Raw genomic sequence first — 23,340 nt, 5'->3', positions numbered from 1 at the left:
TTTTTTTGGAGCTCAATAAAATGACCAATGTTCGATTTGAACTTTAGTTACAACTGTAGATTTCCCAGGACATAGGCCTCTGAAATCGTGTGTAATAATATTCAGCGCCGGCCCAGCTGGAAGGGGTCCAGCAGTGCTGTCTGCTTTCGTTTACCTCTTTCATTTCACAAAAGCTCTGTGCGTTGCTTAATCCCTCTACTTCAGCGCGGACCGCGCCACGCTGCCACAGCTGTACTGTGCCATTCGTCGCCACATGTCGCCGCGCATGCCACGCGCCCGTGCAGCACTGCGCGCGCCGCCACACGTCGCTCCGACCCGGAGCCCTCGCACTTTAACCCCCTGGATCCCCCGCCGGCCATCGCCCAGCGGCCAACGAACTCTCCCCTTCCACCCGCCAGTCGCCACCTCGCCTCGCCATGGCAGACCGGCCACCGCCGGGGCCACGCGCAGCAGCCCTGCTGCCCAACCCGGTCACCCGGCGCGGCCACGCGGCGTCGTCGACGGATCGCCAGCACTCGCTGCTCGGGCGCGCCGTCCAGACGCTCCACGCCCACGGCTCCACCCAGCTCCTGCGCTTCCTCGCGCTTGCCGTCACGCTGACCGCGCTCCTCGTCCTGGCCAGCGTGACGCTCACGGCCGCGCTCGCCGCGCTGGTCCTGCTCAGCCCGCTCGTGCTCCTCACCGTCCCGCTCTGGGCGCCCGTAGCGGTACTGGCGCTGCTGACGGGGGCCGCCTCGCTCGTCGCCTGCTGCGCCGGCCTGGCCGCGGTCGCCGCGGGCACGTGGGCGCACCGGTACTTCACGGGGCGCTACTCCGTCGGCGCGCACCGGGTGCAGTCCGCCGATCAGTACGCCCGCGGGGGCACGGTCGCGGACGTGGCCAGCCGAGTGAGGGGGTACTACGACGCCTACGCGCGAGAGTACGGCGGGTACCCGCCGCGCCCGCACTCTCGGGTCAAGGACGCCGCGCCCGGGGCGTAGCGTAGCTTGTGTGTGCTGAGCGGTCTCTCCCTCTCTCTCTCCCTCTCTTTGCTCCCTCGTGCTCACGTGCTGTACATATGTTTCGTCGTTCTAGCAGTCGTGTTTCGCTAGAAGCGGTATATGGCCACTGATACGCAGAGTAAAAACTTCACAAACTCGACGCCAGAAGCCACTGGCTGTAAAAACTTCACAAACTCATCATCACTCGACAACTGTACTATACTCCGCACTGTAAAACTTCACGACGAACCCAACATCACTCCTCGAACTCGACAACAATACGGAGGAGTCGAAGACGTACGTTGACATCACTCAACAACAATACGGAGCTGAAGACATACACAGTGAAACTTAAACTAAACACCATAATTCGGTGGCCAACACTGTTGTATACATTTTGAATGCACTTCAACACCCGGGTTAATCAAACCATTAGGGCCAGTTTGATAGCAGGGATTGAGGAGACTAAAATCTCCTTCCTATTTACTTCTCTCAAACTAGTCCTTAACTTCGGTAGAACAAAAAACTGATGAAGATGGACGCTCCTCGTGTCCCAATGGGTGATCTGCGCGACGACCCTGGTGGCCCTCGGTCGTGCTCCAACTCTAACCCTCTCAAGTCAGCTCCCCCTTGGTTCGAAGGGTGTGTGCTTGCCTCCAGCGAACAACTCTGACCTCATCGAGCATACTAGGGTCACCTCCAAACTAAAGAGAAAGCGTCGGGTGAATTCTGAGCTTCCCCAACGCGTCAATGAAGGTCCGGTAGCATCTTCTCCACCCTTCCTTCTATCCTTACTATCTTCTCCACCCTTCCTTCGATCCTTACTAGGGCAGCCCAAATATTGAGTGGGGGTCTAAACAAAGGATTACTAACGAATAAGCCTTTGTAACTACAATAAATAAGGTAAAAAGTCTACTAAACCAAGGAAATTGAGTGGGGGCCTATGTCTCCACTTAGTCCAACGTCGGTCGCCCTCTTGAACCTTAGGTTTGAAACGCCCGGTACCTTGATGCAACGTAGTTTTTTTGAAAGTTTCCAATATGTCGTTCACCCACACTCTATTGTCGCTAGGCTGACATCATCCGTCTGGTTCTCACTAGCTCACCTCTCCCCTCACTACTCTCCCAAGTTTGTATGTGACATGTTGAATTTCCTGTTGTCCATGCCCTCGGATTGTCTTAGTGTGTCTTGCATCGCTAAGTTTGTGTTTAGACTAAGGGTTGTTAACTAGAACGTCGCAAACAATTTGGTCATCATTGGTCCCCCGCGTCTTTGAAGATCGGGCCTCACCCCTCACCCTCATTTGGAAGACACCATGGCTGTTGCCCGAAGGTTGAAGGAACTCCCAGAATGCGCCCTGTTCCAACGCACGAGTGGAAAATCTATCCTCGATGTCGCTTCGACGTTGAATGTTGATGCCGCACTCTCGTCACACCAGTGTGTGTGGCTCAAAAATTGATTGCCACAATGGAGATTTTTGCCAGATATAAATTATCGCACCGCATACAACCCTATCCAATGCTCTGCAACCCTCTCTAATGCACGTCCCGTCATCACCACCCCCACCGCTCGCCCAGCATTACTCCATCTACAGCCTTAAACGCACCTATAACCTCACCAATGCCCCTCACCCTTCTCTCCCCATCCAAGTCGCCTCTCGTTGTAAAATTGGTAAAGCCATGCCCATTGTTGTGCCCTTCAAGTGCTTTCACTGCCTCACTCCGGATCACTTAGTCCGCGACTACCGTGACCCCATCTGGTGCTGCAACTGGTGCTCCTTTGGCCACCGTCGCTCTGCCTACACCATGCCGATTAGCCGAGCGCTCACTCCCTTCCACCACTGCTACCCCACCATCCACATCTGGGAACGCAGGTCCCTGTCAATGCGATTATGTTCCATGAGCTCTCCACAAGCTCGAAGTCGTCGCCTCTAGCTCTATCGTGCTCCCCTGCGGATGTCGATAACCCTGGTTGCTCCCGAAATGATGCCTCACTTGCCCACTCCGGCCTCCATGCCTTTGCTCTCGGTGCTGCCACCCTACTACATCATATGGGTGCCGCTTGTAAGGAAAATGGACTCGGCCCATTCGACTAAATTATTTTGGTGTTTGATGGTCAACATAACCAATGGACTAATGTGTTTGCTAGTAGTTGTGTTTGTAGTTCACAGGATGCGAAGAGCATTGGACTAAGGTTCTGAGGATGCAACACCACAAAAGAACACTTGAAAAGACTCTAAGAAGACCTACCAATATTTAGCACAAGTCCAAGACACAAGACTAAAGGAGCCCAAGAATAAAATACAGAAGACCTAGAAGATGGGCTGTCAACTAGCGCACCGGTGGCACACAGTTGGCTCACTGGTGGCACACCATTGACACACCGTTGGCGCACTGTTGGTACACAGTTGGCGCACCGAACAACCAATAGAGAGCTTCCATTTGCTCCATGTATGAGAGGAGGCACCGGACTGTACTGTGTACACAGTTGGCGCACCGTTGGAGCACTGTTGGCACATAGTTGTCGCACCAGACATCCAACAGAGAGCTTCCATTTGCTCGATGTATGAGAGGAGGCACCGGATAGTCCTGTGTACCCAGAGAGCACTGCTGGCACACAGTTGGCCCCTTTCAGTTTTCTCCTTCCAATCACCATCATATGTACAACACGAAAAGGCTATCATATCCTAAAACATACATGGTATTAGTAGAATGAAAAGGCTATCATATATAATACTCTCTCCGTTTGAATTTATAATTCGTTTGACTTTTTTATCTCAAGTTTGACCGACTCGTCTTATTTAAAAAATCATAATTATTATTAGTTTTTGCTATGATATGATCTATTCTATAATATATTTTAAGTATGTTTTTGAATTTTTCATTTTTTCGGTAATTTTTTTGAATAAGACGAGCCGGTCAAATTTGACATAAGAAAAGTCAAACGAATTATAAACTATGACAGAGGGAGTAATCTATAGTAATGCATTTAGCGGAGGAAATGAGTTTGTGCCTTATTTGACGGACTCCTGTGCTTACTGAATATATAGGGCTCGTTAGACTGCCTACGGTAGAGTAAAATAGGAGACTTAGAATTGTAGATAACACTTTAACACTGTTTATAGAGAAAAAAATTAAAATAGAAGATGAGATAGAGGATGTGTTGAAGCCTAAAGATAGCTTTAGCGTGCAGCCATGTCTTTGTTATTGGTATATGCATAAAGAACTCGTTTACCAGATATAGCACTACGGGATAGCCTAATGAATAAGTGTGGACAGTACCTCGCGAAATATACTTGCTATGTTATGCTCCAATAACTCATTCCTGGACTTCTTGTCCCACTGTTTTTGTCACGCCAGCGGGTGCCATAACGCATAATACAGAGAACAATGGAGTGGAGCTAGAAGATGAAGTTTGAAGCGGAGGTTGCCGTAGGGTGAGTAGGGAATAGTGTGCGCCATTCTGGGCTGTATTGGGTGAGTGCGTGAGTAGCGTTATGGGCTGGCCCATGTAAAGGGTGATATATGTTTTGTCTCAGACTTGAGGAAGGGTTAAGAAATAACAGAGAAGAAAAACACTACCACAGATTTCGTGTTCCGCTCCCGATGGTGAGAGCACGCTCACGTCGCGGCGATTCCCAACTCGCCGACGGCCACAGGCCATAACAACCTGGTATCAGAGCCGAGCTTCCTCGACGTGGGCGATCCCATCGTGCAGCCTCCTCGGTGGTCGCGGCGGCGCCTGTACCAAAACCCTTGGCGCAGACACGGTTTATTCTGGAGGCGATGACTACCAAGGACCGGGAGAATGTGGATCAGTGGGAGAGGATGATGGCGAAGCTCGATCGGCTCACGGAGAAGGTCATGGGCATGGATGAGGTTCAACAACAATTGTTGGCGCAGGCGGGCTTGCGCGGCCGACGTGGCCCAGAAGGCAATGGAGGAGAGAGTCTGTTTCACACAACAGTTGGAACAAACAGGGAAGGAGGTGGCGGAACTGCGTCTGGAGTAGATGGCACGGGACATGGAGTCATCGGAGTCGGTGCTCAACGGCCGGACTCACGGCGCTGCACCGCTACATTCCAGTGTGTGATGAATTTGGTGCTAGCTCCTTTCCTTCGGAAATTTGTTATGGTCTTTATTGATGATATATTGATTTATAGTCCCACTTGGCACTCTCATTTGGAGCATCTGAGGTTGGTCTTTGCTGCTTTAAGGGACCACAAGTTCTATCTCAATTAGAGGAAATGTGTATTTGGTAAAAAGGAGCTGATTTATTTGGGACATATTATATCTGGTGAGGGTGTGGCTACTGACCCTCAGAAAACCGAAGCTATGCTCAAGTAGCCGACACCACTGAATGTCGCGGATTTGAGAGGCTTTCTCGGGTTGACAGGGTACTACAGGCGCTTTGTGCAAGGGTACAATATAATTGCTCGGCCACTAACGAAGTTACTGCAGAAAGGGGCTTTCAAGTGGACACCAGAAGCTGAACTGGCTTTTCAGCGTCTGAAGCAGGCCATGGTTTCCACTCCGGTATTGGCATTACCTGATTTTAACATACCCTTTGCTGTTGAAACTGATGCCTGTGATGATGGGGTGGGAGCGGTGTTGATGCAGCAGGGGCGACCTATAGCTTTCTTGAGTAAGGCGTTGGGAGTTACCAATCAGAAGCTTTCGATCTATGAGAAGGAGTTCATCGCCCTGATTATGGCTGTGGATCGTTGGCGTCATTATCTCCAACAGAGCGAGTTTGAGATCCGGACGGATCACAAGGCTCTTAAGTTTCTCGGGCAGTCAGGAGCTTCATTCGGAGTTGCAACGTAAAGCCATGGCAAAGCTTATGGGGAATTGGGATGCAGTTTAAAGTCATCTACAAGTAGGGCAAAGAGAACAAAGTCGCCGATGCTCTTTCTCGGGTGGGCTGTGTGATGGCGTTGACAGTAGTCAATGAAGTTTAACCTCGCTGGATTCAAGAAGTTACAAATTCTTATGTGACTGATTCTGATGCGCAGTCACTGTTGGCTCGGTTGTGTGTCCACAGCCTGGATGAGTATGGCTACTCTCTTTCTCAGGGAGTTATTCGGAAGGGCAGTTTGATTTGGGTTGGCCAAAATTCAGTTCTCCGGATGAAGTTGGTGGCAGCATTGCATGATAGTGCCACAGGTGTCACTTGTGGGTGCACACCACTTATCATAGATTGAAGAAATTGTTTTTTTGGAAGGATATGAAGATTGATGTGGAAGATTTTGTCAAACAGTGTCAAATTTGTCAAAAGGCCAAAGGAGAGCGAGTTCACCCGGCTGGTTTATTGCAACCGCTTTCGATTCCTCAAGGCGCCTGGCAGGATATTGCAATGGATTTCATAGAAAAACTGCCCCCAAGTCGAGTGGCTATGATACAATCTTGGTTGTGGTGGATCGTTTCTCGAAGTACGCTCATTTTATAGCTATGAAACACCCTTTCACTGCAACACAAGTGGCTCAGGTTGTTTTGGATCAGGTGGTCCGCTTGCATGATCTTCCGAGATCTATTGTTAGTGACAGGGATAAAATCTTTACGAGCATATTCTGGAGTCAATTATTCAAGTTGTTGGGCACTAAGCTGAACCTGAGCACGACATATTATCCACAGACTGACGGCCAGAGTGAGCGGGTTAACCAATGTGTGGAGATGTACCTACGGTGTGCAGTCCATGCTCAACCTTCTAAATGGAAGAATTGGTTGCCTCTAGCAGAATTTTTGTACAATACCACATACCACACTTCCCTGGCTTGTTCTCCTTTCAAAGTGTTGTACGGTTATGACCCTCCGTTTGCAGCAGCACCTCATATCCCATCTGATGCTATCGTTGATGTGGCACAGTTGTTAACGGAAAGGGCTCAGTTCACCTTGATGTTGCGGGAGCAGCTTGCAGCAGCCCAGAACCGCATGAAGCTGAAGGTAGACCGACTCCGGACCGAACGCCAGTTTCACGTCGGTGACATGGTTTTGCTCAAACTCCAACCGTATACCCAGAACACTGTGGTCAGCCGACCATGTCCTAAACTTGCCTTCAAGTTCTTCGGCCCTTACAAGATATTGGAGCGTGTGGGTGCAGTGGCTTATCGTTTGGAGCTGCCGGCTGGTGCTCAGGCTCATCCGGTGTTCCATGTATCACAGCTGAAACCATATATTCCAGACTACACTCCTGTCTTTGCTACTCTTCCTAATTCCTCAGATCTGAGTGGTCACAATGTCCAGCCTTTGGAGATACTGGATCACAGATTGATCAAAAAAGGGAATCGGGCTGTGCCACAGGTGCTGGTCAGGTGGAGTCATGTTCTAGTGGACGCAACAACATGGGAAGATTACTATGTTCTGCGCCAGCGCTATCCGGATGCTCTTGCTTGGGGCCAAGCAAGCGTTGCAGGGGGGCAGATGTCACGCCAGCGGGTGCCATAGCGCAGAATACAGAGAACAATGGAGTGGAGCGAGAAGATGAAGTTTGAAGTGGAGGTTGCCGTAGGGTGAGCAGGGAATAGTGTGCGCCATTCCGAGCTGTATTGGGTGAGTGCGTGAGTAGCGTTATGGGCTGACCCATGTAAAGGGTGATATATGTTTTTGTCTCAGACTTGAGGAAGGGTTAAGAAATAACAGAGAAGAAAAACTCTACCACAAATTAAAATAGAAGATGAAATAGAGGATATACTGAAGCCTGAAGATAGCTTTAGCATGCAGTCAGGTCTTTGTTATTGGTATATGCATAAAGAACTCGTTTACCAGATATAGCCACTGCGGGATAACCTAATGAATAAGTGTGGACAGTACCTCGCGAAATATACTTGCTATGTTATGCTCCAATAAGTCATTCCTCGACTTCTTGTCCCACTGCTTTTGTCCGCAAGCGGAAGTACGGAACTATTGAGAAGGATCAAGAAAGCAAGGAAGCACCTCTCTTCTACAGCACTGCCACCTTCTCCAGCTAACCACTTCCCCAACCCCCAATCCATATCTAGCATTCTACTGTAGTGGCAACGATGATGGCCGTGTCTCTGCAGCTGCGCCCAATCCCTCGTCTCCCTCCGTCGAGAAATCGCTGCGCAGGCACAAGTCCGCGGATGGCCGCCTTGAGCTGCAGATACAACCAGGTACTGACTGAACTTGGCGGATGCCTGACAGTGTCTCTGCTATGGATCTATTCCCGACTCTCCCGAGCAATCAATCGTATGACGAATTATTTCATCTCTACGACAGCCAAAAAAGAATGAAAGCATAGCAAATCCCCATCCGATTACCACGGGCAACGAACTAGGGATAGGTTGATAGAATGGGGGGGATTGAGTTCATAGATCATTAAGTAGCTAGATCTGCTTTGTATGGCAGGGCAGGCTGCTGCTTTTAGCAGTGATTCGGAAGCGTCCGCTAGATTCAGGCCTGCAGCAGCTTCCGTTTGCCAATGGCAAGCGAGCAGGGGCTGATTTAATTGTCTTTGTTTTATGCTTCTGTTACTTTGCTCGTCTAGCGTCTCCTTGAAAAAAAAAACTAGGAGTAAATTCGCCTCATGAATTGACAGATCCATGTTAGGCATACTGTTGTTGAGAATTTCCTCGTTTACATGACCTGGACCTCCGTGAGTTCCCGTCTTGACATGTAGATTCAGAGTCTGATTCTACTATCCTAGAGTACACAAAACTGAATCTGCATGTGTGTACTTAACGCGAAATCAAATCGACATCAGTCGGAAGAACACATTTCAGTATTGTTCTCTGCTTGTATCAACGCAGCCTACCAATGTGCAAGGGCGAACAAGGCTCACAAGCCACATAACACGCAGAGATGCCCTGTCGTTCATGTCATCCGGCGTGCTGGCCGCATTCGTGCTCGTGGTGGCCAGTCCGGCAGAAGCTAGACCTTCGAGATTGGAGAACAAAAGGAAAGCCCTGGAGAAGCTTGAGAAGCTCCGGGAGAAGGCGTTAGGCCCGAAGGAGAAGAGCGGAGCCACCGGTAACGGTAAGGAGATGCCCCCTCCGGCGAACTTGCTAATCCCTCCTGCCGCCGTGGAGGCTTTCTTGTGAAAGGCAGTCTGCCGATGGACCCTTCCCTTGTGTTAAATGGCGAGGCTAGTCTGAGTTTGTACGTTGTTGGAGTCTTGTATGACTATGCCAACTGGAAAATGAAATGAAAGTGAGCTTGCATGCTTAGCTGAAAGTTTATAGATATGGTATGTGTTTGGATCTCTTGAAAAATCCCTTGAAAAAAGGGATTGCCGACGAAATTCGTCGAGTAGAAGACAACGAGGGGGATGACGTTCAATTGCCATGCACATATTGTAGCGTCAATAATTTAGTTTGGATCTGCAAAATGGGCCAGGACTCGTCAGTGCAACGATCTGCTGAAGACGCCTGGAAGTCTGCAGGCTCTGAAGTTGATCCTCGTATGAGCTTTAGGTCGGTAAAAAAAATCCTCCGATGAAAGGACCTGGGGCAAACTAGACAGCACGCTCCCTCCGTTCTGTCTTATTCGTCGCGGTTTAACTCAAAAATAAACAAAAATAAACTAGAGAGCGACAAATATTTGAACGAGAATGAAGTTAGTAATAGTAATAGAAAGTTATATTCGATCGAGAATGAAGTTAGTAATAGGAAGTTACTCGGATAGACTGAGATGACATACATAGTATTACGTACATTGACGGCGATGCTTACAATCGGAGTACAAATGTACGCAAACTGAAACCACACACATTTGCGACTCTTATTGAGAAAGAAAGGCAGGCGGGTGTAAAAGGATTCACAAATTTGGACTGACGACATCTCAGTACGTTGGCGACACAAACCCGGACATGAAACCGCGACCTGGCTGATCGGTCGGCCGATTAGATCGGGATGGCCCTGGTAACGCGCGGGTACACGACGGTGGCCGGGTGCGCCATGATGCGTCGTCCCTTGCGGTGGCGGAACAGGTACACGGCGGCCCCCAGCGGCCACTCGATGACCCCGGCCACCACGAACGCGACGAACCCCAGCGTCGGCCCGACCACCTTGCACCGGCACGGGTTGCTCCGCGTCCCGCACTGCACGCACACCGGCACGAACGCCATCGCTGCTGTGTCTTTTGTTGCCGGCTGCTGGTGCTGGTCGTGCGCCTTGCTGCTGTGGAGACTGAGAATTCTGATGGATGGATATGGATGGAATGCCGGAGTGAAGCAAAACTACTTGGTCCTGCACGGCTGAGATGAGGCTTGTCACATGTGTCGGTGTCTCGCCCTAGCTGAGCTCTGTGCTGTGGGTTTATAAAACCTCGCGTCGGGGACGCGTGGCGCCACCGAGAGGGGTACGTGGTGGACAACGAGTTTCTTATACTGGGTTCGGCCGAAAGGGCGGCAAGGATTCGCTTGCCACGTACCTTTTTTGTGGATATCACGAATCTAGAGCTGACACGTTCGTTGGTTTGATACCACATGTCATTCGGACTAGATATCTAGTCAGGCGTCAGCTCGATTGGTTCAAGTTAAAACTGGCTCGTTAAACTAACAAACTAGTTTGGCTCGATTTACTAAGCTAACAAATTATAGAGTCAGTTTGATCGACTTGTTTATAAGCTCGAGCTAACTCATTTAGCCCGCGAGTCACAACCAAAATTATATATATATATATATATATATATATATATATATATATATATATATATATATATATATATATATATATATATATATATATATATATATATATATATATATAGGGTAGGTATAATGGAAGCTCTAGGCTTTCAATAGTTAAAGAAAGCCTAGGCTGACTACTCCTACAAACTGGTTCAACCCAAGCGCCCAACCAGGCTGTCGGGTGCACCACCTGCCCCACGTCTGTTAGCGAAAAAAAGGAATGCATGTACGAGTCAAACATGATCCAATGCATGCGCGTAAATTTAGGAAAAAATGTGTAGCGGTTTATATTTTTAAACGCTTTATTTCCTCCATAAATTTAGGATCGCTGCAACAGCCATGCAGCTAGACACGTAAGGACCATTTTATGATATATACTGAGACTAAATATGCTACACTGTGCAGATAATTATGCAATTCGATATACTGCGTAAAAATCTGTTACCAGCTGCATGCGCACGAATCTGTGATGAAAATAATGTGCAATGAAAGGAAATGAATTGCATGCATAGAAAAAATCGTATTTAATGGTTAATTTGCTTCATAAATATAGTATCTCTCGAACAACCATGTAGCTAAACACATTAGAACTAGTTTATGATTTATACTTATACTAATTATACTACACGGTGTAGGTATTTATGCAATTCGGCACACTGCGTAAAAAAATCTAGCATGTTGTTCACTGGTGGACACATCTCCAGGTTGGAGCGTAAAAACCTTAAGTTTTAAGCATAAAATCTCTCAATTATAAGCGTAAATACCTGACCAATGTGAGAGGTTGATAGCTCTGGTAGGTTGTTATTACGATCCTATTTTTATGGCAGATTCGAAAAATATGGCAGCCGCATGAATGCAGTTTATATTTTTATATAGATCCTAAAATTATGGCAAAATGCATGCACGAGTCAAACACGTTGCCTTGCATGCGCGTAAATTTAGGAAAGATATGTGTGGCGGTTTCTATTTTAAATGCTTTATTTCCTCCATAAATTTAGGATCACTGCAACAGACATGCAACTAAAACTCGTAATGACCATTTTATGCTATATACTGATACTAAATATGCTACACTGTGTAGATAATTATGCAATTCGGTATACTGCGTAAAAATCTGCTACCAGCTGCATGCACACGAATTTATGATGGAAAGAATATGCAATGAAAGGAAATGAATTGCATGCATAGAAACAAAAAATCACATTTAATGTTTTATTTCCTTCATAAATATAAGATCCCTCCAACAGCCATGCAGCTAAACGCATTAGAACTAGTTTATGATGTATACTGAAACAAATTATACTACACGGTGTAGGTATTTATGCAATTCCTTACACCGCGTAAAAAATCTGGCATGTTGTTCACTGGTGGACGCATCTCCGTGTGGAGCGTAAAAACATTAAGTTTTAAGCATAAAATTCATCAATTATAAGCGTAAATACCGAGTCAATTAGAGGTTGATAGCTTTAGTAGGTTGTTATTACGATCCTATTTTTATGACAGATCCGAAAAATATGGCAGCCGCATGTATGCTGTTTCTATTTTTATACAGATCCAAAAATTATGGCAAAATCGTGGGAGTTTTCATTGCATGCGCGCAAATTACGAACATCATAAATCAAGGAATTGCCTTTCTAATGTGCATGCAGTAAACTGATATACGAACTCTGTGTTAAAGCATAAAATCATACAGTTTTTAGCGTAAATAATACATGTGGTAGGCATAAAACACAATAAACGAAAAGAAAAATGCGCCGGATCGGAGGATGTCACGCGCGATCATCGCTGCGCGCATCTCGCCCCTTCCGTGACGTCGCTCGCTCGAACATCGCGTCTCATGCGTCGCCGTCGCTACTCGCACGTCGACGGGCGTCGCTTGCTCGCCGGCCTTGGAAGTGCCGCCTCCTCGGGGCTTCGGGGACGCCGCCGCTTGCCCGCACAAGGGCCTCACTGCGGATCGATGAACCTCCGCCACCGCGCGTCGAGGTAATGGAGTTGCGGCCACCGGCCTGGGATCCGCCGCCGCCGCACAAGGGCGCTGCCGCCGCTCGCCCTCTGGATTGAGGGCCGCCACCGCCGGCCTGGGAACCGCCGCCACCGCATGTCGAGGTCGGGGAGCCACGGCCACCGCAGCCACTGGCCGGGGTCCACCGCCGCGCGCGCTATCGGGCAACCGCCGTCGCTAATGAATCGAGATGGGGCGTGAAAAATTGAACCCTAGCCCTCCGGGTCCTGTTTTATAGACGTCCGGATGTGGTCCGGCTCGACCGGATTGCACTGTCTGGCCCGGGCTTCCTTTAGTTATTGGAAGCCCAGTGCTCCTAATATACAATATATATATATATATATATATATATATATATATATATATATATATATATATATAATTTTTTTCTAGTTAATTCTAAAACAATATAACAATAGAAAAGTGTAATTATACTTATAGTTTCACATACCACATCAATATAACACCAAATCAATACAATTCATCACTCATCAATTCACAATTTACACACATGTTCATCGTTTTAACCTATAGTTATAGTCGTACAGACCAATTTAACGCATAAAAAGAGTTCATAAATCATCCGTTTAACTTATAGGTCATAGACAATTAGACACCATATATATATATATAATATGTTGATCAATTGATGTGTAAACGATATGTGTATAGTTTTGTTTTGCTAAAATGTAATAACTCGTTTAGCTCGTGAGTTGACTCTTTAATAAATTGAGCTGAGATGTTAGCTCAGCTCGTGAAAAAATTCAAATGAGCCAATCTGAGTCTAGTCAAGCTGAGCTCTGAGCATTTTGTCCAGTCCTATCTATCACTAGCTATTTGTTGTGTAAAAAATAAACTACTCTTACCGGCCTGCTCGTTTCTGATCCTTGCAGGCCACGAGCCTACTGCACTTTATCTAACTTTTTTTTATCTAAGAATATATCTTCCATTCAGACAACTAAATTTGGCTAAACTGTAGCAGCCACGAACTAAACAAGCCCGTCCAGCCCATCCGCGCCCCGGCTGCGGTCCAGTAGCTACATCTGTTGGCTGTTGGTTTTGCTCAGATGCGCAGCCTGCAGGTACAGCCCATGAACTTGGCACTAAGGCTTGACCACAGTCTCTCTCTCATTTCTTCGGTGCATTGAGTAGGCGTCCAGATTCTTATATAAATATTTCAAATCCAGACTCCCATAAAAATATTTCTGATGATGATTTTGAAACACTTTATAAAATTAGAGGAAATCCCAATTCCACTCAAACTCACTCCCAATTTTTGTCTTTCTTTTTCCAATAACATCCATAACATTAGAGGAAATCCTTCAGTCTTCCATGGTTCTCATCAGTATGGCATCCCATGTCCCCCAGTTGCTTAGTTGTCGTTAAGAGAAGGCCTTAAAGGTCAATTTCCACGGACTATGGCTGCTCATCCTAGGTGTTAGTGGAAGTTTTGAGAAGATAGGGAGGAACACCTCCATGGGTGACCCTAGCAGCTGACCACACACTACATGATCAAGCAAGTCTAGCTAGGAGCCAAGGACGATGGCCGTGATTTTGGTTGTGGTATTACAATGAAAGCATCTGCAGGGGACCTCTCAGCAAGTGACGCAGTATATGGTGTCTTATGACAAGTGGTTTTGTCTTGGCGTTAAGTTGTGCCCTACGTGGCCTCGATCGTGTATCAATTTGACGACTTGGTTATACTATCAATTTGCAACATAATATTCCTGCAGCATACCACATGGCACGGTGTATCAATTGGAGCACTACAGTAAACGAAGAAAGTTCCGACGGTCCCTCTATCGCCGACGGCTTCCTACGAGGCCGTCGGATATTACCTTATGTCCGACGGCCAACAGGGGCTCTCGGAAATAAGACGTTATGTCCGACGGCTACTGACAAAGCCGTCGGAGATAACCTTATGTCCAACGGCTAGTTAAACGGCCGTCGGACATAAGCTTATGTCCGACGGCTAGTTACGAGGCCGTCGGACATAAGTTTTTTTAACACGCGGTACCGGTCCGGCGCGGTTCATTTTCGCGCGCGCGCTCCTCGCTTTCTCTCTCTGCCCGCTCGCCGCCGCCGCCGGAGACGCTCGCCGCCGCCGCCGGAGACGCTCGCCGCCGCCGCCGTCGAGGCCCGCCGCCCCGACACACGCCGCCCCGCCATCCGCCGCCCCGCCATCCGCCGCCCCGCCGCGGCCGTCGAGGCCCGCCGCCCCGACACCCGCCGCCCCGCCATCCGCCGCCCCGCCGCGGCCGCCCGCCGTCGACCGCCACGCCGAGCCCGCCGTCGACGCCCGCCCCGCCCGCCCGCCGTAAGGTATTTAGTATTAATCTATTATTAATATTATATTAATATTGTTTTGTAGTTTATTTTATTATATCCGAGGTCCTAAATTTAATTAGTGGTGTTTAGATAGTTGTAATTTTTAATTTCCGACGGTAATTATTATGCCCTCGGAATTAAGGTCAGTTTATATGATTTGTCACCCGTAATAATGTTATGTAGTGGTGTCTATATAATTTAAACTCTTAATTTCCGAGGGTAATTATTAAGCCCTCGGAAATAAGGTTGTTTTATTTGATTTAGGGTCCCGTGAAATGTTTTTTTGTAGTGCTATTGTATTAGTTTGGTTAATTAGTGGCTCTTGTATTAGTGTGATTAATTAGTAATCATAACTAATTAAGTTAACGAAACCTAGACGTCACCCGTTTCGGCCCAACACACCTTACATGTGACGCATGTGAGGTATGTTGGGCCGGAATTGTCCCTTTATTGGACAGCCTCGGGGTGACCGACAGAGTCCGTGTTTATGACAAAGGCATGTGCTCCTGCTTAGTTTCGGCAGCATAACCCCTGTGTTCTCCAATTGCTCCTACATCTGTTTTTGTTTTGTAAATGTCAGATTTTTTAAATAACAGAATTTTGTGTAAATTCTGTAATTTGTTATGTCCGACGGCCTAGTGGTAGCCGTCGGACATAACCATGGCTTATGTCCGACGGCATTCTATACCGTCGGACATAAGGGATGCTTATGTTCGACGGCTTGCCGCTGGGCCGTCGGACTTAAGGTTGTGGGGCCCACTGGCTGGCCGGTAAAACGGTTGGGATAGGTTATGTCCGACGGGCGCACGCAGCCGTCGGAGATAGGTTATGTCCGACGGCTGCCGTCGGACATTACCCTATTTCCGACGAATTATCTCCGACGGGTTAAAGCCGTCGGAGATAAGGCTTTGCCGTCGGAGATAAGCTATTTCCGACGGTTTAATCCTTATGTCCGACGGTTTTGGCCGTCGGACTTTGCTCCGTTTACTGTAGTGGAGGCTAAGTGGAGCAGTGAGAATAGATTACAACGCAATACTGAAACACACAGTAGTATTCTAACATCGTGAAATGAGTGTGCTTCCTACAGATTAAGCCACACTGATATGCTAGAGACGTATGAAGGTTTTTTTCCCTTTCTACTCAAATGCATGGGCATACTTGCCAGTCAAATTAACAATCATGAGAAAATATTTGGCATCCTTGGTCAAACAAAAACTCGGTGGTGTTTCCTAGGGAAAAAACATTCGGTCCACTGCTTGGCAAAAATGCCTCTTTAAGGAAGGGCAAGGAGGAAGCAATGAGGAAGGTGAGCTATATACCAACAAACGTTTTCTCTAGGACAGGTGATGCTGAGCAACCTTCCTATTTATGCAATTTTAATTGTTCGTGAGGCTAGCAAGGTTATTGGTTATTGTAGCAAAAGATGCTCAACCTCGACAGTGACAGCGTAGCAGCTGTGCTCGATTTGGCACACGAGCCATCTTCAGGGGGAAAAAAAGAAGAGAGAAAAAAATAGAGAAAATAACTAATATCTGCACGGAGCAAATGGATTTGAGACTAGTAAGTATTAACGTCTTGGCTTTTCTTTCTTCCACACCACACATATAAGTTATTATTACTGACAAAAGAAAATTTAATTACTCTCTGTTTTACCATAAAAAATAAACTCTCATGACACCCTACTGAAACTTTTTTTTTGAAAGGAAGCGGCAAAAGACTTGCCTCTTCAATATATTAGAAGAGAAATAGATAACAGTCTTCAGAAGACGGAGCAAAAGAAAAAACAAAAAAGGAGAAAAACATACACTAACTCAATCTAACATACACTGAAACTCCCAATTTGATCTTTCACCAATTGCGTAACCTGGATAGCAGATCTTTGAAGTCTCTGAAATATTCTGTTATTTCTTTCCAACCATATATTCCACAAAAAAGAGATGAGGAGTCCATCGAAAATCTTCTTTGACTCCTTGCAGCAACGATTCCTTAATCTCTTCCACCAATCATACAACGACCCGAGGTTAGAAACGCCACTTAGAAAGGACAGATTGGCCCAAGATAGGATCATGTTCCAAACCTCTACAGAAAATGGGCAGTCTTTGCCTAAATGAGGCATAGTTTCTTGTGATAAGTTGCAAAGACATCAAATTGGATTGCAAGGCCATCCCCGCTTTTGTAGGTTGTCCGCAGTCAGAATTCTGTTATGCAACATGGTCTATGCGAAAAAACGACATTTTGGCTCAATTCTCGCTTTCCAGATAGGAGAAATTTTAATTTTACAGAAATTCGTTGTGAACTGAATTTTGTATGCACTACTTCAACTATAACTTCCATCCGTCGTCCACCTCCATAAAATAGTATCGTCGAGATCATTGAGTTCATGAGTGCTGTTGATACCTTGCCAGAGGGAAATGAATTCTTTTATCTCATCCTCATGTGTGTAAGGAGAACAAAAGTGCATGCAGCGATTGTTTGTAAGGGCTTGGCACACCGAGATATTTTTCCTCTTTGCTTTCATGAATAAGGTTGGCGCAATGTTCTTTGGCGCCTGACCCTAAATCCAGCTTGATCTCGAGAAATCAGCCATTTTGCCATCACCAATTGTTACAATCGTAGATGCATTAAATAGATCGACATCTGCTTTATCACAAGGTAATTGCAACCCAGTCCATGCTTTGTCTCTATTCGTCCATCGTAGCCACAGCCATCTAAGCCTTAACGCTCTTGCAAAGCGCTCTAGATCGAGGATGCCAAGACCTCCCTTATTCTTTGGCAAACAAATTGTAGCCCAATTTATCAGGCAATGACCCCCACTACATGAATCCAAAATTTCTCCTTTCCAAAGGAAGTTCCTTCTTATCTTGTCAATCCTTTTAAGTAACCATTTCTGAGCTAGGAAAACAGTTAGAAGATAAATCGGTTGCGCTGTCAACACAGATTTAACCAAGGTTTCCCTTCCTGCCTTTGAAAGAAGCCTACCTTTCCACCCAACAAGCCTTTTATTGATTTTCTCAATTAGAGGTTGAAACTCTATTCTTTTAATATTCCTGAAGTGAAGCGGTAGCCCGAGATACTTGCCAGGGAAGTTAGAGTACTTGCCTGGAAAAACTTCCATTAAATTTGACCATAAAGATTCAGGGTAACGTATTGGGAAAATCTCTGTTTTCTCAAAATTGATCTTTAGACCTGAACACCATTCAAAAGCTTCTAGCATTCTTTTTAGAACTTTGAGATCTAGTTTGTCTGCTCTAACAAACACCCCTGCATCGTCTGCATATAGAGAACAGCGAAACTTTGCCCCATTGGGTAATACCTGGCCCAGTAGCCCCTCATGAGCTGCCCTTTTAATCATTCGTTGTAGGGGGTCCATTGCGAGGATGAAGAGAAAAGGCGATAGTGGGTCACCCTGACGCACCCCTCTCATGTGCTTGATTTCTTTGGTTTGCTGGCCATTAATGATGATTTTGGATGAAGATGAGCCAAAGATGGTAGCAATCCAATCTCTCCATTTTCGGGTGAAGCCTAGGGCTCTTAAGACGTCTAGAAGATATGCCCAATTAAGAGAGTCAAAAGCTTTTGATATGTCTAGCTTGATGAATAGGGCTGCTTGTTTGCTCTTGTGAAGTTTTTTAATCACTTTCTGGACGTAGAGGAAGTTATCATGAATTGATCGCTTTTGAATGAAATCATTTTGGGTAGTGGAGACAATTTCATTCATACACGGCGCCAGCCTTGTTGCTATTATTTTGGTTATAATCTTCATACAACTATTGATAAGGCTGATTGGTCTAAATAGATCTATCCTGTCAGGGTTCTCCCTTTTTGGTAGAAGAACAATGTTTGCCTCATTGACCAGATGCAAACTTTTGCATTTATGATGATTGTTTGGCACCAAAATGAGCGTGTGGACGGTCCGGCCCTAAGGCCGGACAGTCCGCGGTCCGGACAGTCCGCGCCTGTGGGTCGGACGATCCGCTCGTGCGCAGAACAGATTAGGGTTCCGAGTTTTGTGCTACGGTTGTTAGCTAGATTCGCGGAATCAGCTCGGAATCAGTTGTGTAAAGGGTCCAGCCCCCCTCCTCTATAAAAAGAGAGGTCTACGGCCGATTAATCATCATCAATCGAATCAATAACACTTCTATTTCACATTTATTTCCTAGGAGTAGTTCTAGTCTAGTTCTAGTTTAGCCTTCCGATCCCCAAATTCTTCGCTTCTCTTCGACTCTACGTCGATTAGAGGATTCTAGGTCGGCCTGCCCGAGCCTAGACAACTCCTAGGATCTCTCCTCCCCGACGGGGTCCCTCCCGGGAGTGAGATCCAGGCGCCGCCGGCGATCTTCCGCCACCCCTGCGCACGCGCGGACCGTCTGGCCCCAGGGCGCGGACCGTCCGGCCGTCAGGCAGGAGCCCTAGCCTCGCACCAGGCCATGGACCGTCTGGCCCCTGCGCGCGGACCGTCCGCCCCTGTGCAGAGGGCACCGCCGCTGGTTCGTGTTGAGTGTTTGGCGCCCTAAAAAGGTGTCAACATACTTTTTGGCGACTCCGCTGGGAAAACACATTCGGACTCATCAAATCGGCCCTCAATGGCCGGTTCAAGGGATAACTCTGAAGTCTCCCCCAGCAACATTATAAAGTCGACTTGGGAAACCTTGCCGGTCGACGAACAACTCTAGTTCGAGGAGCATAAGGAGCAGATGATCCAGGAGGCAAAAGCAAAGTTCTTGGCCAACTTCAAAGTGGACAGGAACAACAAAGTCGTCTGACATCGGGCGACGGATCCGGCTTCGCTCCGACCCACACCAGATATCCCCAATGTAAGTAATACTAACGAGCTGCAATCTCTTAAGAATTATGTGGATGAGCAGCGAGAACAAATGCAAAATATCATAGGGGGTATGCAAAACGACTATAGGAGATTAGCACGTGCATTTGATAAATCTAGCATTGCAAATTTTCCTTCGCATGAGGTTGAGTTAGGAGGTAACACACGTAATACATCGGCTGTAGGTTGTCACGACCAACCCCTTTATTGGATGCTGATGGACACGTACCCTGAGCAACCGCAAATCGGTAGTAAATCAGTCGATCTGCACATACCCGGACCGTCCGGGCCAGCCACGACCGGGCCCATTTTTAATGAGTTACCCAGATATGCACCCGAGCCACCACATATGACACAGAATCCGAATTACCCAGTCGAACCGTCCGCATACAACGACGAACGGTACACATATAATCACGGACGGTCCAGGCCAATGTCCGGACAGTCCGCACATGACCTTTTTGAGGAGAATAGTTACCTAAATCTTCACCCGTCCTAGCAACACTTCTCATCACACTATGCAATGCATCAACCCAATAATTCAAGATCCAGAGCCCAGGAAAGCTTTCCGGCCCCACCTAGAAGGCCGGAAAGGAATGATCAAACCTATGAGCCATATAGGGCGAGTGGCAATGCACCACGTACCTCAAACCAATGGGGGGAAAGACAACATGCTAATGTCCAGCCAACCCCACCTATGTTTGACCAGAGAGCCGGTGGTCTCGCATCGGCTGCCATTGATATAGTAAGGGAAGAAATAGCTGGGGCGTTTCGTGATAAGCTCGGAGTAAGCATGGTCCCTGGGGGGCAATCATATCGGAAACCTTATGACAACCGATTTGATCACCACCCATACCCCTAGGGAACCAGGATACCCGAATTTGCGAAATTTTCGGGTGACCAAGGAAAAAAACACGCGCGAACACATAGGCCAGTTCTTAGCACAATTAGGAGAATTGGCCGACACAGAAGCATTTTGTGTACGTTTATTTTCATTGTCTTTAACAGGAACCACGTTCGCATGGTATGCTACTTTACCTCTAATTCTATTTCGTCATGGGGGGATTTAGAACAAAAATTTCATGACCACTTTTTCTCCGGTGACTATGAGTTAGATTCGGTAGACTTAGTGGCCCTACGGCAGGGGAAGGATGAATCGGTTAATGAGTATATCCGGAGGTTCTGAGATACAAGAAACCGATGCTTCCAAATACACTTAGCAGAAAAACAGCTAGCAGGATTAGCCTTTAATGGACTGCGGTATTATTTAAAAGAGAGATTAGAAGGCATCCAATTTTTCACGTTAGCACAATTACACCAGAGAGCTTTGGCCTGTGAAAGCCGAAGCAAAGAGACTGCCAAAACTATTTGTCACAATGTCCATATAGTAGAGTGCGACCAAAGTAGCTCGGACGACGAATCAACAGAAATATATGCTGCTGAAATGGTTTGGCCAAAGCAGGCCAAATCTTTGGCTTGTTCTTCCTTACAGCCGGTTCAAAAGAAACGACAAGAGGAGGTCAAGTTTACATTTAATGTCGGTAAATGTGATAAAATATTTGATGAGTTACTCAAAAATGGCAACATCAAAATAAATCACACTGTTCCATCCGCCGATGAGCTAAAACGTCGTGCATACTGCAAGTGGCATAACTCATTTTCTCATGCCACTAATGATTGTAATGTATTTCGTCGACAGATTCAATCGGCCATTAACGAAGGACGATTGAAATTTCAGGAAATGCAGGTGGACACGGAGCCCTTTCCAATAAACATGATCGACTTTGAGGGCAAGAAAGTCCTGATTCGGCCAAACACAGTTGATAAAGGCAAAGGCAAAGAGATAGTCATCGGCGATGCAGGAGAGGCCAATGGGAATCATAAAATTTTTTGCAGGAAAGTGGTGGCCGAGAAGACTCCTGATGGAGGGGAGACCCTGAAGGTGACCATCACAGCCTCTGGCACTGGGGCAAACACAGACAGGGAGACAGGCGCAAGAACCCATTCTGCGCATCGCGGACGGTCCGCCATCCAGACGCGGACGGTCCGAAGCTTCGTGGGACGGTCCGAAGACTGCTGGCGGACGGTCCAGATACACTCAGGGCCCATAACAACCACGTACATTCAAACCACGACGACCAGAGATAGGTACGTGGAAAACAAATACATTTAAAGCAGCTGGTCGGCTGGTCAAATCGGCCCGACATTCGATCAATTGTTGTCCAAATATGTGAAAAAGAAGGCCAGCCCCAGTGACCGGCTAGCAAAGCGACCCCGCTCACCCATTCATGAGCAACGTCAGGTCAGGTCGATTGAACCACCCCACCAATCGGAAGAAATGAAAGGTCATACTGTACAAGTGAGACCTAGCATACCTAAATGGACACCTCCACCCCCTTATCCGCCTATGTCATATCCATACACATATTTACCTCCACCATATGTCCCAAATCAAATGTGGGGCATGCCACCATATCCATTTGGGATGCCACAGTACCCCGCTTGGGGGGCACCCCAAACATCTGTATTCAATAGGTTGGCACCTCCAGTACAAGTCTAATTGAGCGTCGCTCAATCCGGTCATCAGACACAGGCCCAACATGAGTGCTGGAGTACTCGGCCTCGAAGACCGACTAATCCGGCAAGGGGGCATACACCTGCAGCAACCGAAAGAACGACAAAGACAGACATCATCAAGATAGGTACTGCAGATGTTGTCATATAAGAAGATAATAAAGGGCCGATGATTTTTGGCGAATCGGCCAATACAACCAAAAAAGAAGATACGGCTACCATCAAAATAGCCGATCCAAAATACTCCATGCCTCGATGGTGCCCAGCGGGATTGACACGGTCCCAAAAGCGAAAATTACAGCGCCTAAGGGCGAAGGAGAGCCAGGAGAAGGAGGCGGAAAAGATATTCAATGACACACATCCACAGTACCCGCCACCACAAAAGAAATGGAGACCAAAGGCCGTTGAGAAAAAACAAACGGCCACAAAAATAGAAAATCAAACAACACTTGTGCAGCACCCTGCAGGTATGGAAGATAGCTCGACCAGCAAGGCTGGACAACCTGCACCAGACACGGACCGTGCGGCCCCTGCGCGCGGACCGTCCGCCCTTCACCAGGAAGCTTCTGGACAACCTGCACCAGGCGCGGACCGTCCGGCCCCTGCGCGCGGACCGTCCGCCCTTCACCAGAATGCCTCCAACGACATGCCAACAGCAATGGAAGAAGACGACCTACTGGGAGAAGACCTGGTCGACTACGAGGCTTCTCCAGAGCACCCAGGTATGGACATAAATGTTATTACATTTTCTGTCGATTGTACTATTGTCGGCGACGATGAACCTGTCGTTGCCCAGTTCGATTTTGGTCCTAAAGAAGCCGCCTTTACCAAACCAAAGGAATCGGTAAATCATTTAAAGCCGCTCTTCGTGCGCGGTCACATTGATGGGATACCGATTGCTAAAATGTTGGTAGATGGATGGGCGGCTGTAAATCTAATGCCTTATTCATTATACAGAAAATTAGGTAAACAAGATGACGAACTTG

The 23,340-nt window shown here is 47.2% G+C and overlaps 3 protein-coding genes across 3 annotated transcripts; 2 read left to right on the top strand and 1 right to left on the bottom strand.

Annotated features, from left to right (window-relative positions):
• The first annotated feature begins 364 nt into the window (after nucleotides 1–364).
• Nucleotides 365–1,089, top strand: LOC100280859 (OLE-5). The gene has a single exon (NM_001153779.2). It carries the CDS (start codon nucleotides 417–419, stop codon nucleotides 978–980), a length of 564 nt encoding a protein of 187 aa, NP_001147251.1. The 5' UTR covers nucleotides 365–416; the 3' UTR covers nucleotides 981–1,089.
• A 6,828-nt stretch (nucleotides 1,090–7,917) lies between these two features.
• On the top strand, nucleotides 7,918–9,180 carry LOC100285309 (tat pathway signal sequence family protein). Its single transcript, NM_001158202.2, has 2 exons — nucleotides 7,918–8,109; nucleotides 8,746–9,180. Exons 1-2 carry the CDS (start codon nucleotides 7,999–8,001, stop codon nucleotides 9,034–9,036), a joined length of 402 nt encoding a protein of 133 aa, NP_001151674.2. The 5' UTR covers nucleotides 7,918–7,998; the 3' UTR covers nucleotides 9,037–9,180.
• A 441-nt stretch (nucleotides 9,181–9,621) lies between these two features.
• On the bottom strand, nucleotides 9,622–10,229 carry LOC100279043 (Little protein 1). The gene has a single exon (NM_001331131.1). The coding sequence runs from the start codon at nucleotides 10,059–10,061 to the stop codon at nucleotides 9,837–9,839; it is 225 nt and encodes a 74-aa protein (NP_001318060.1). The 5' UTR covers nucleotides 10,062–10,229; the 3' UTR covers nucleotides 9,622–9,836.
• Nucleotides 10,230–23,340: the final 13,111 nt, after the last annotated feature.

This window comes from Zea mays, chromosome 3 (assembly GCF_902167145.1).
Source record: "Zea mays cultivar B73 chromosome 3, Zm-B73-REFERENCE-NAM-5.0, whole genome shotgun sequence".
Taxonomy (NCBI): Eukaryota; Viridiplantae; Streptophyta; class Magnoliopsida; order Poales; family Poaceae; genus Zea; species Zea mays.
Note: the sequence above shows the minus strand (reverse complement) of the source record. Positions and strands in the feature narration are given on the sequence as shown.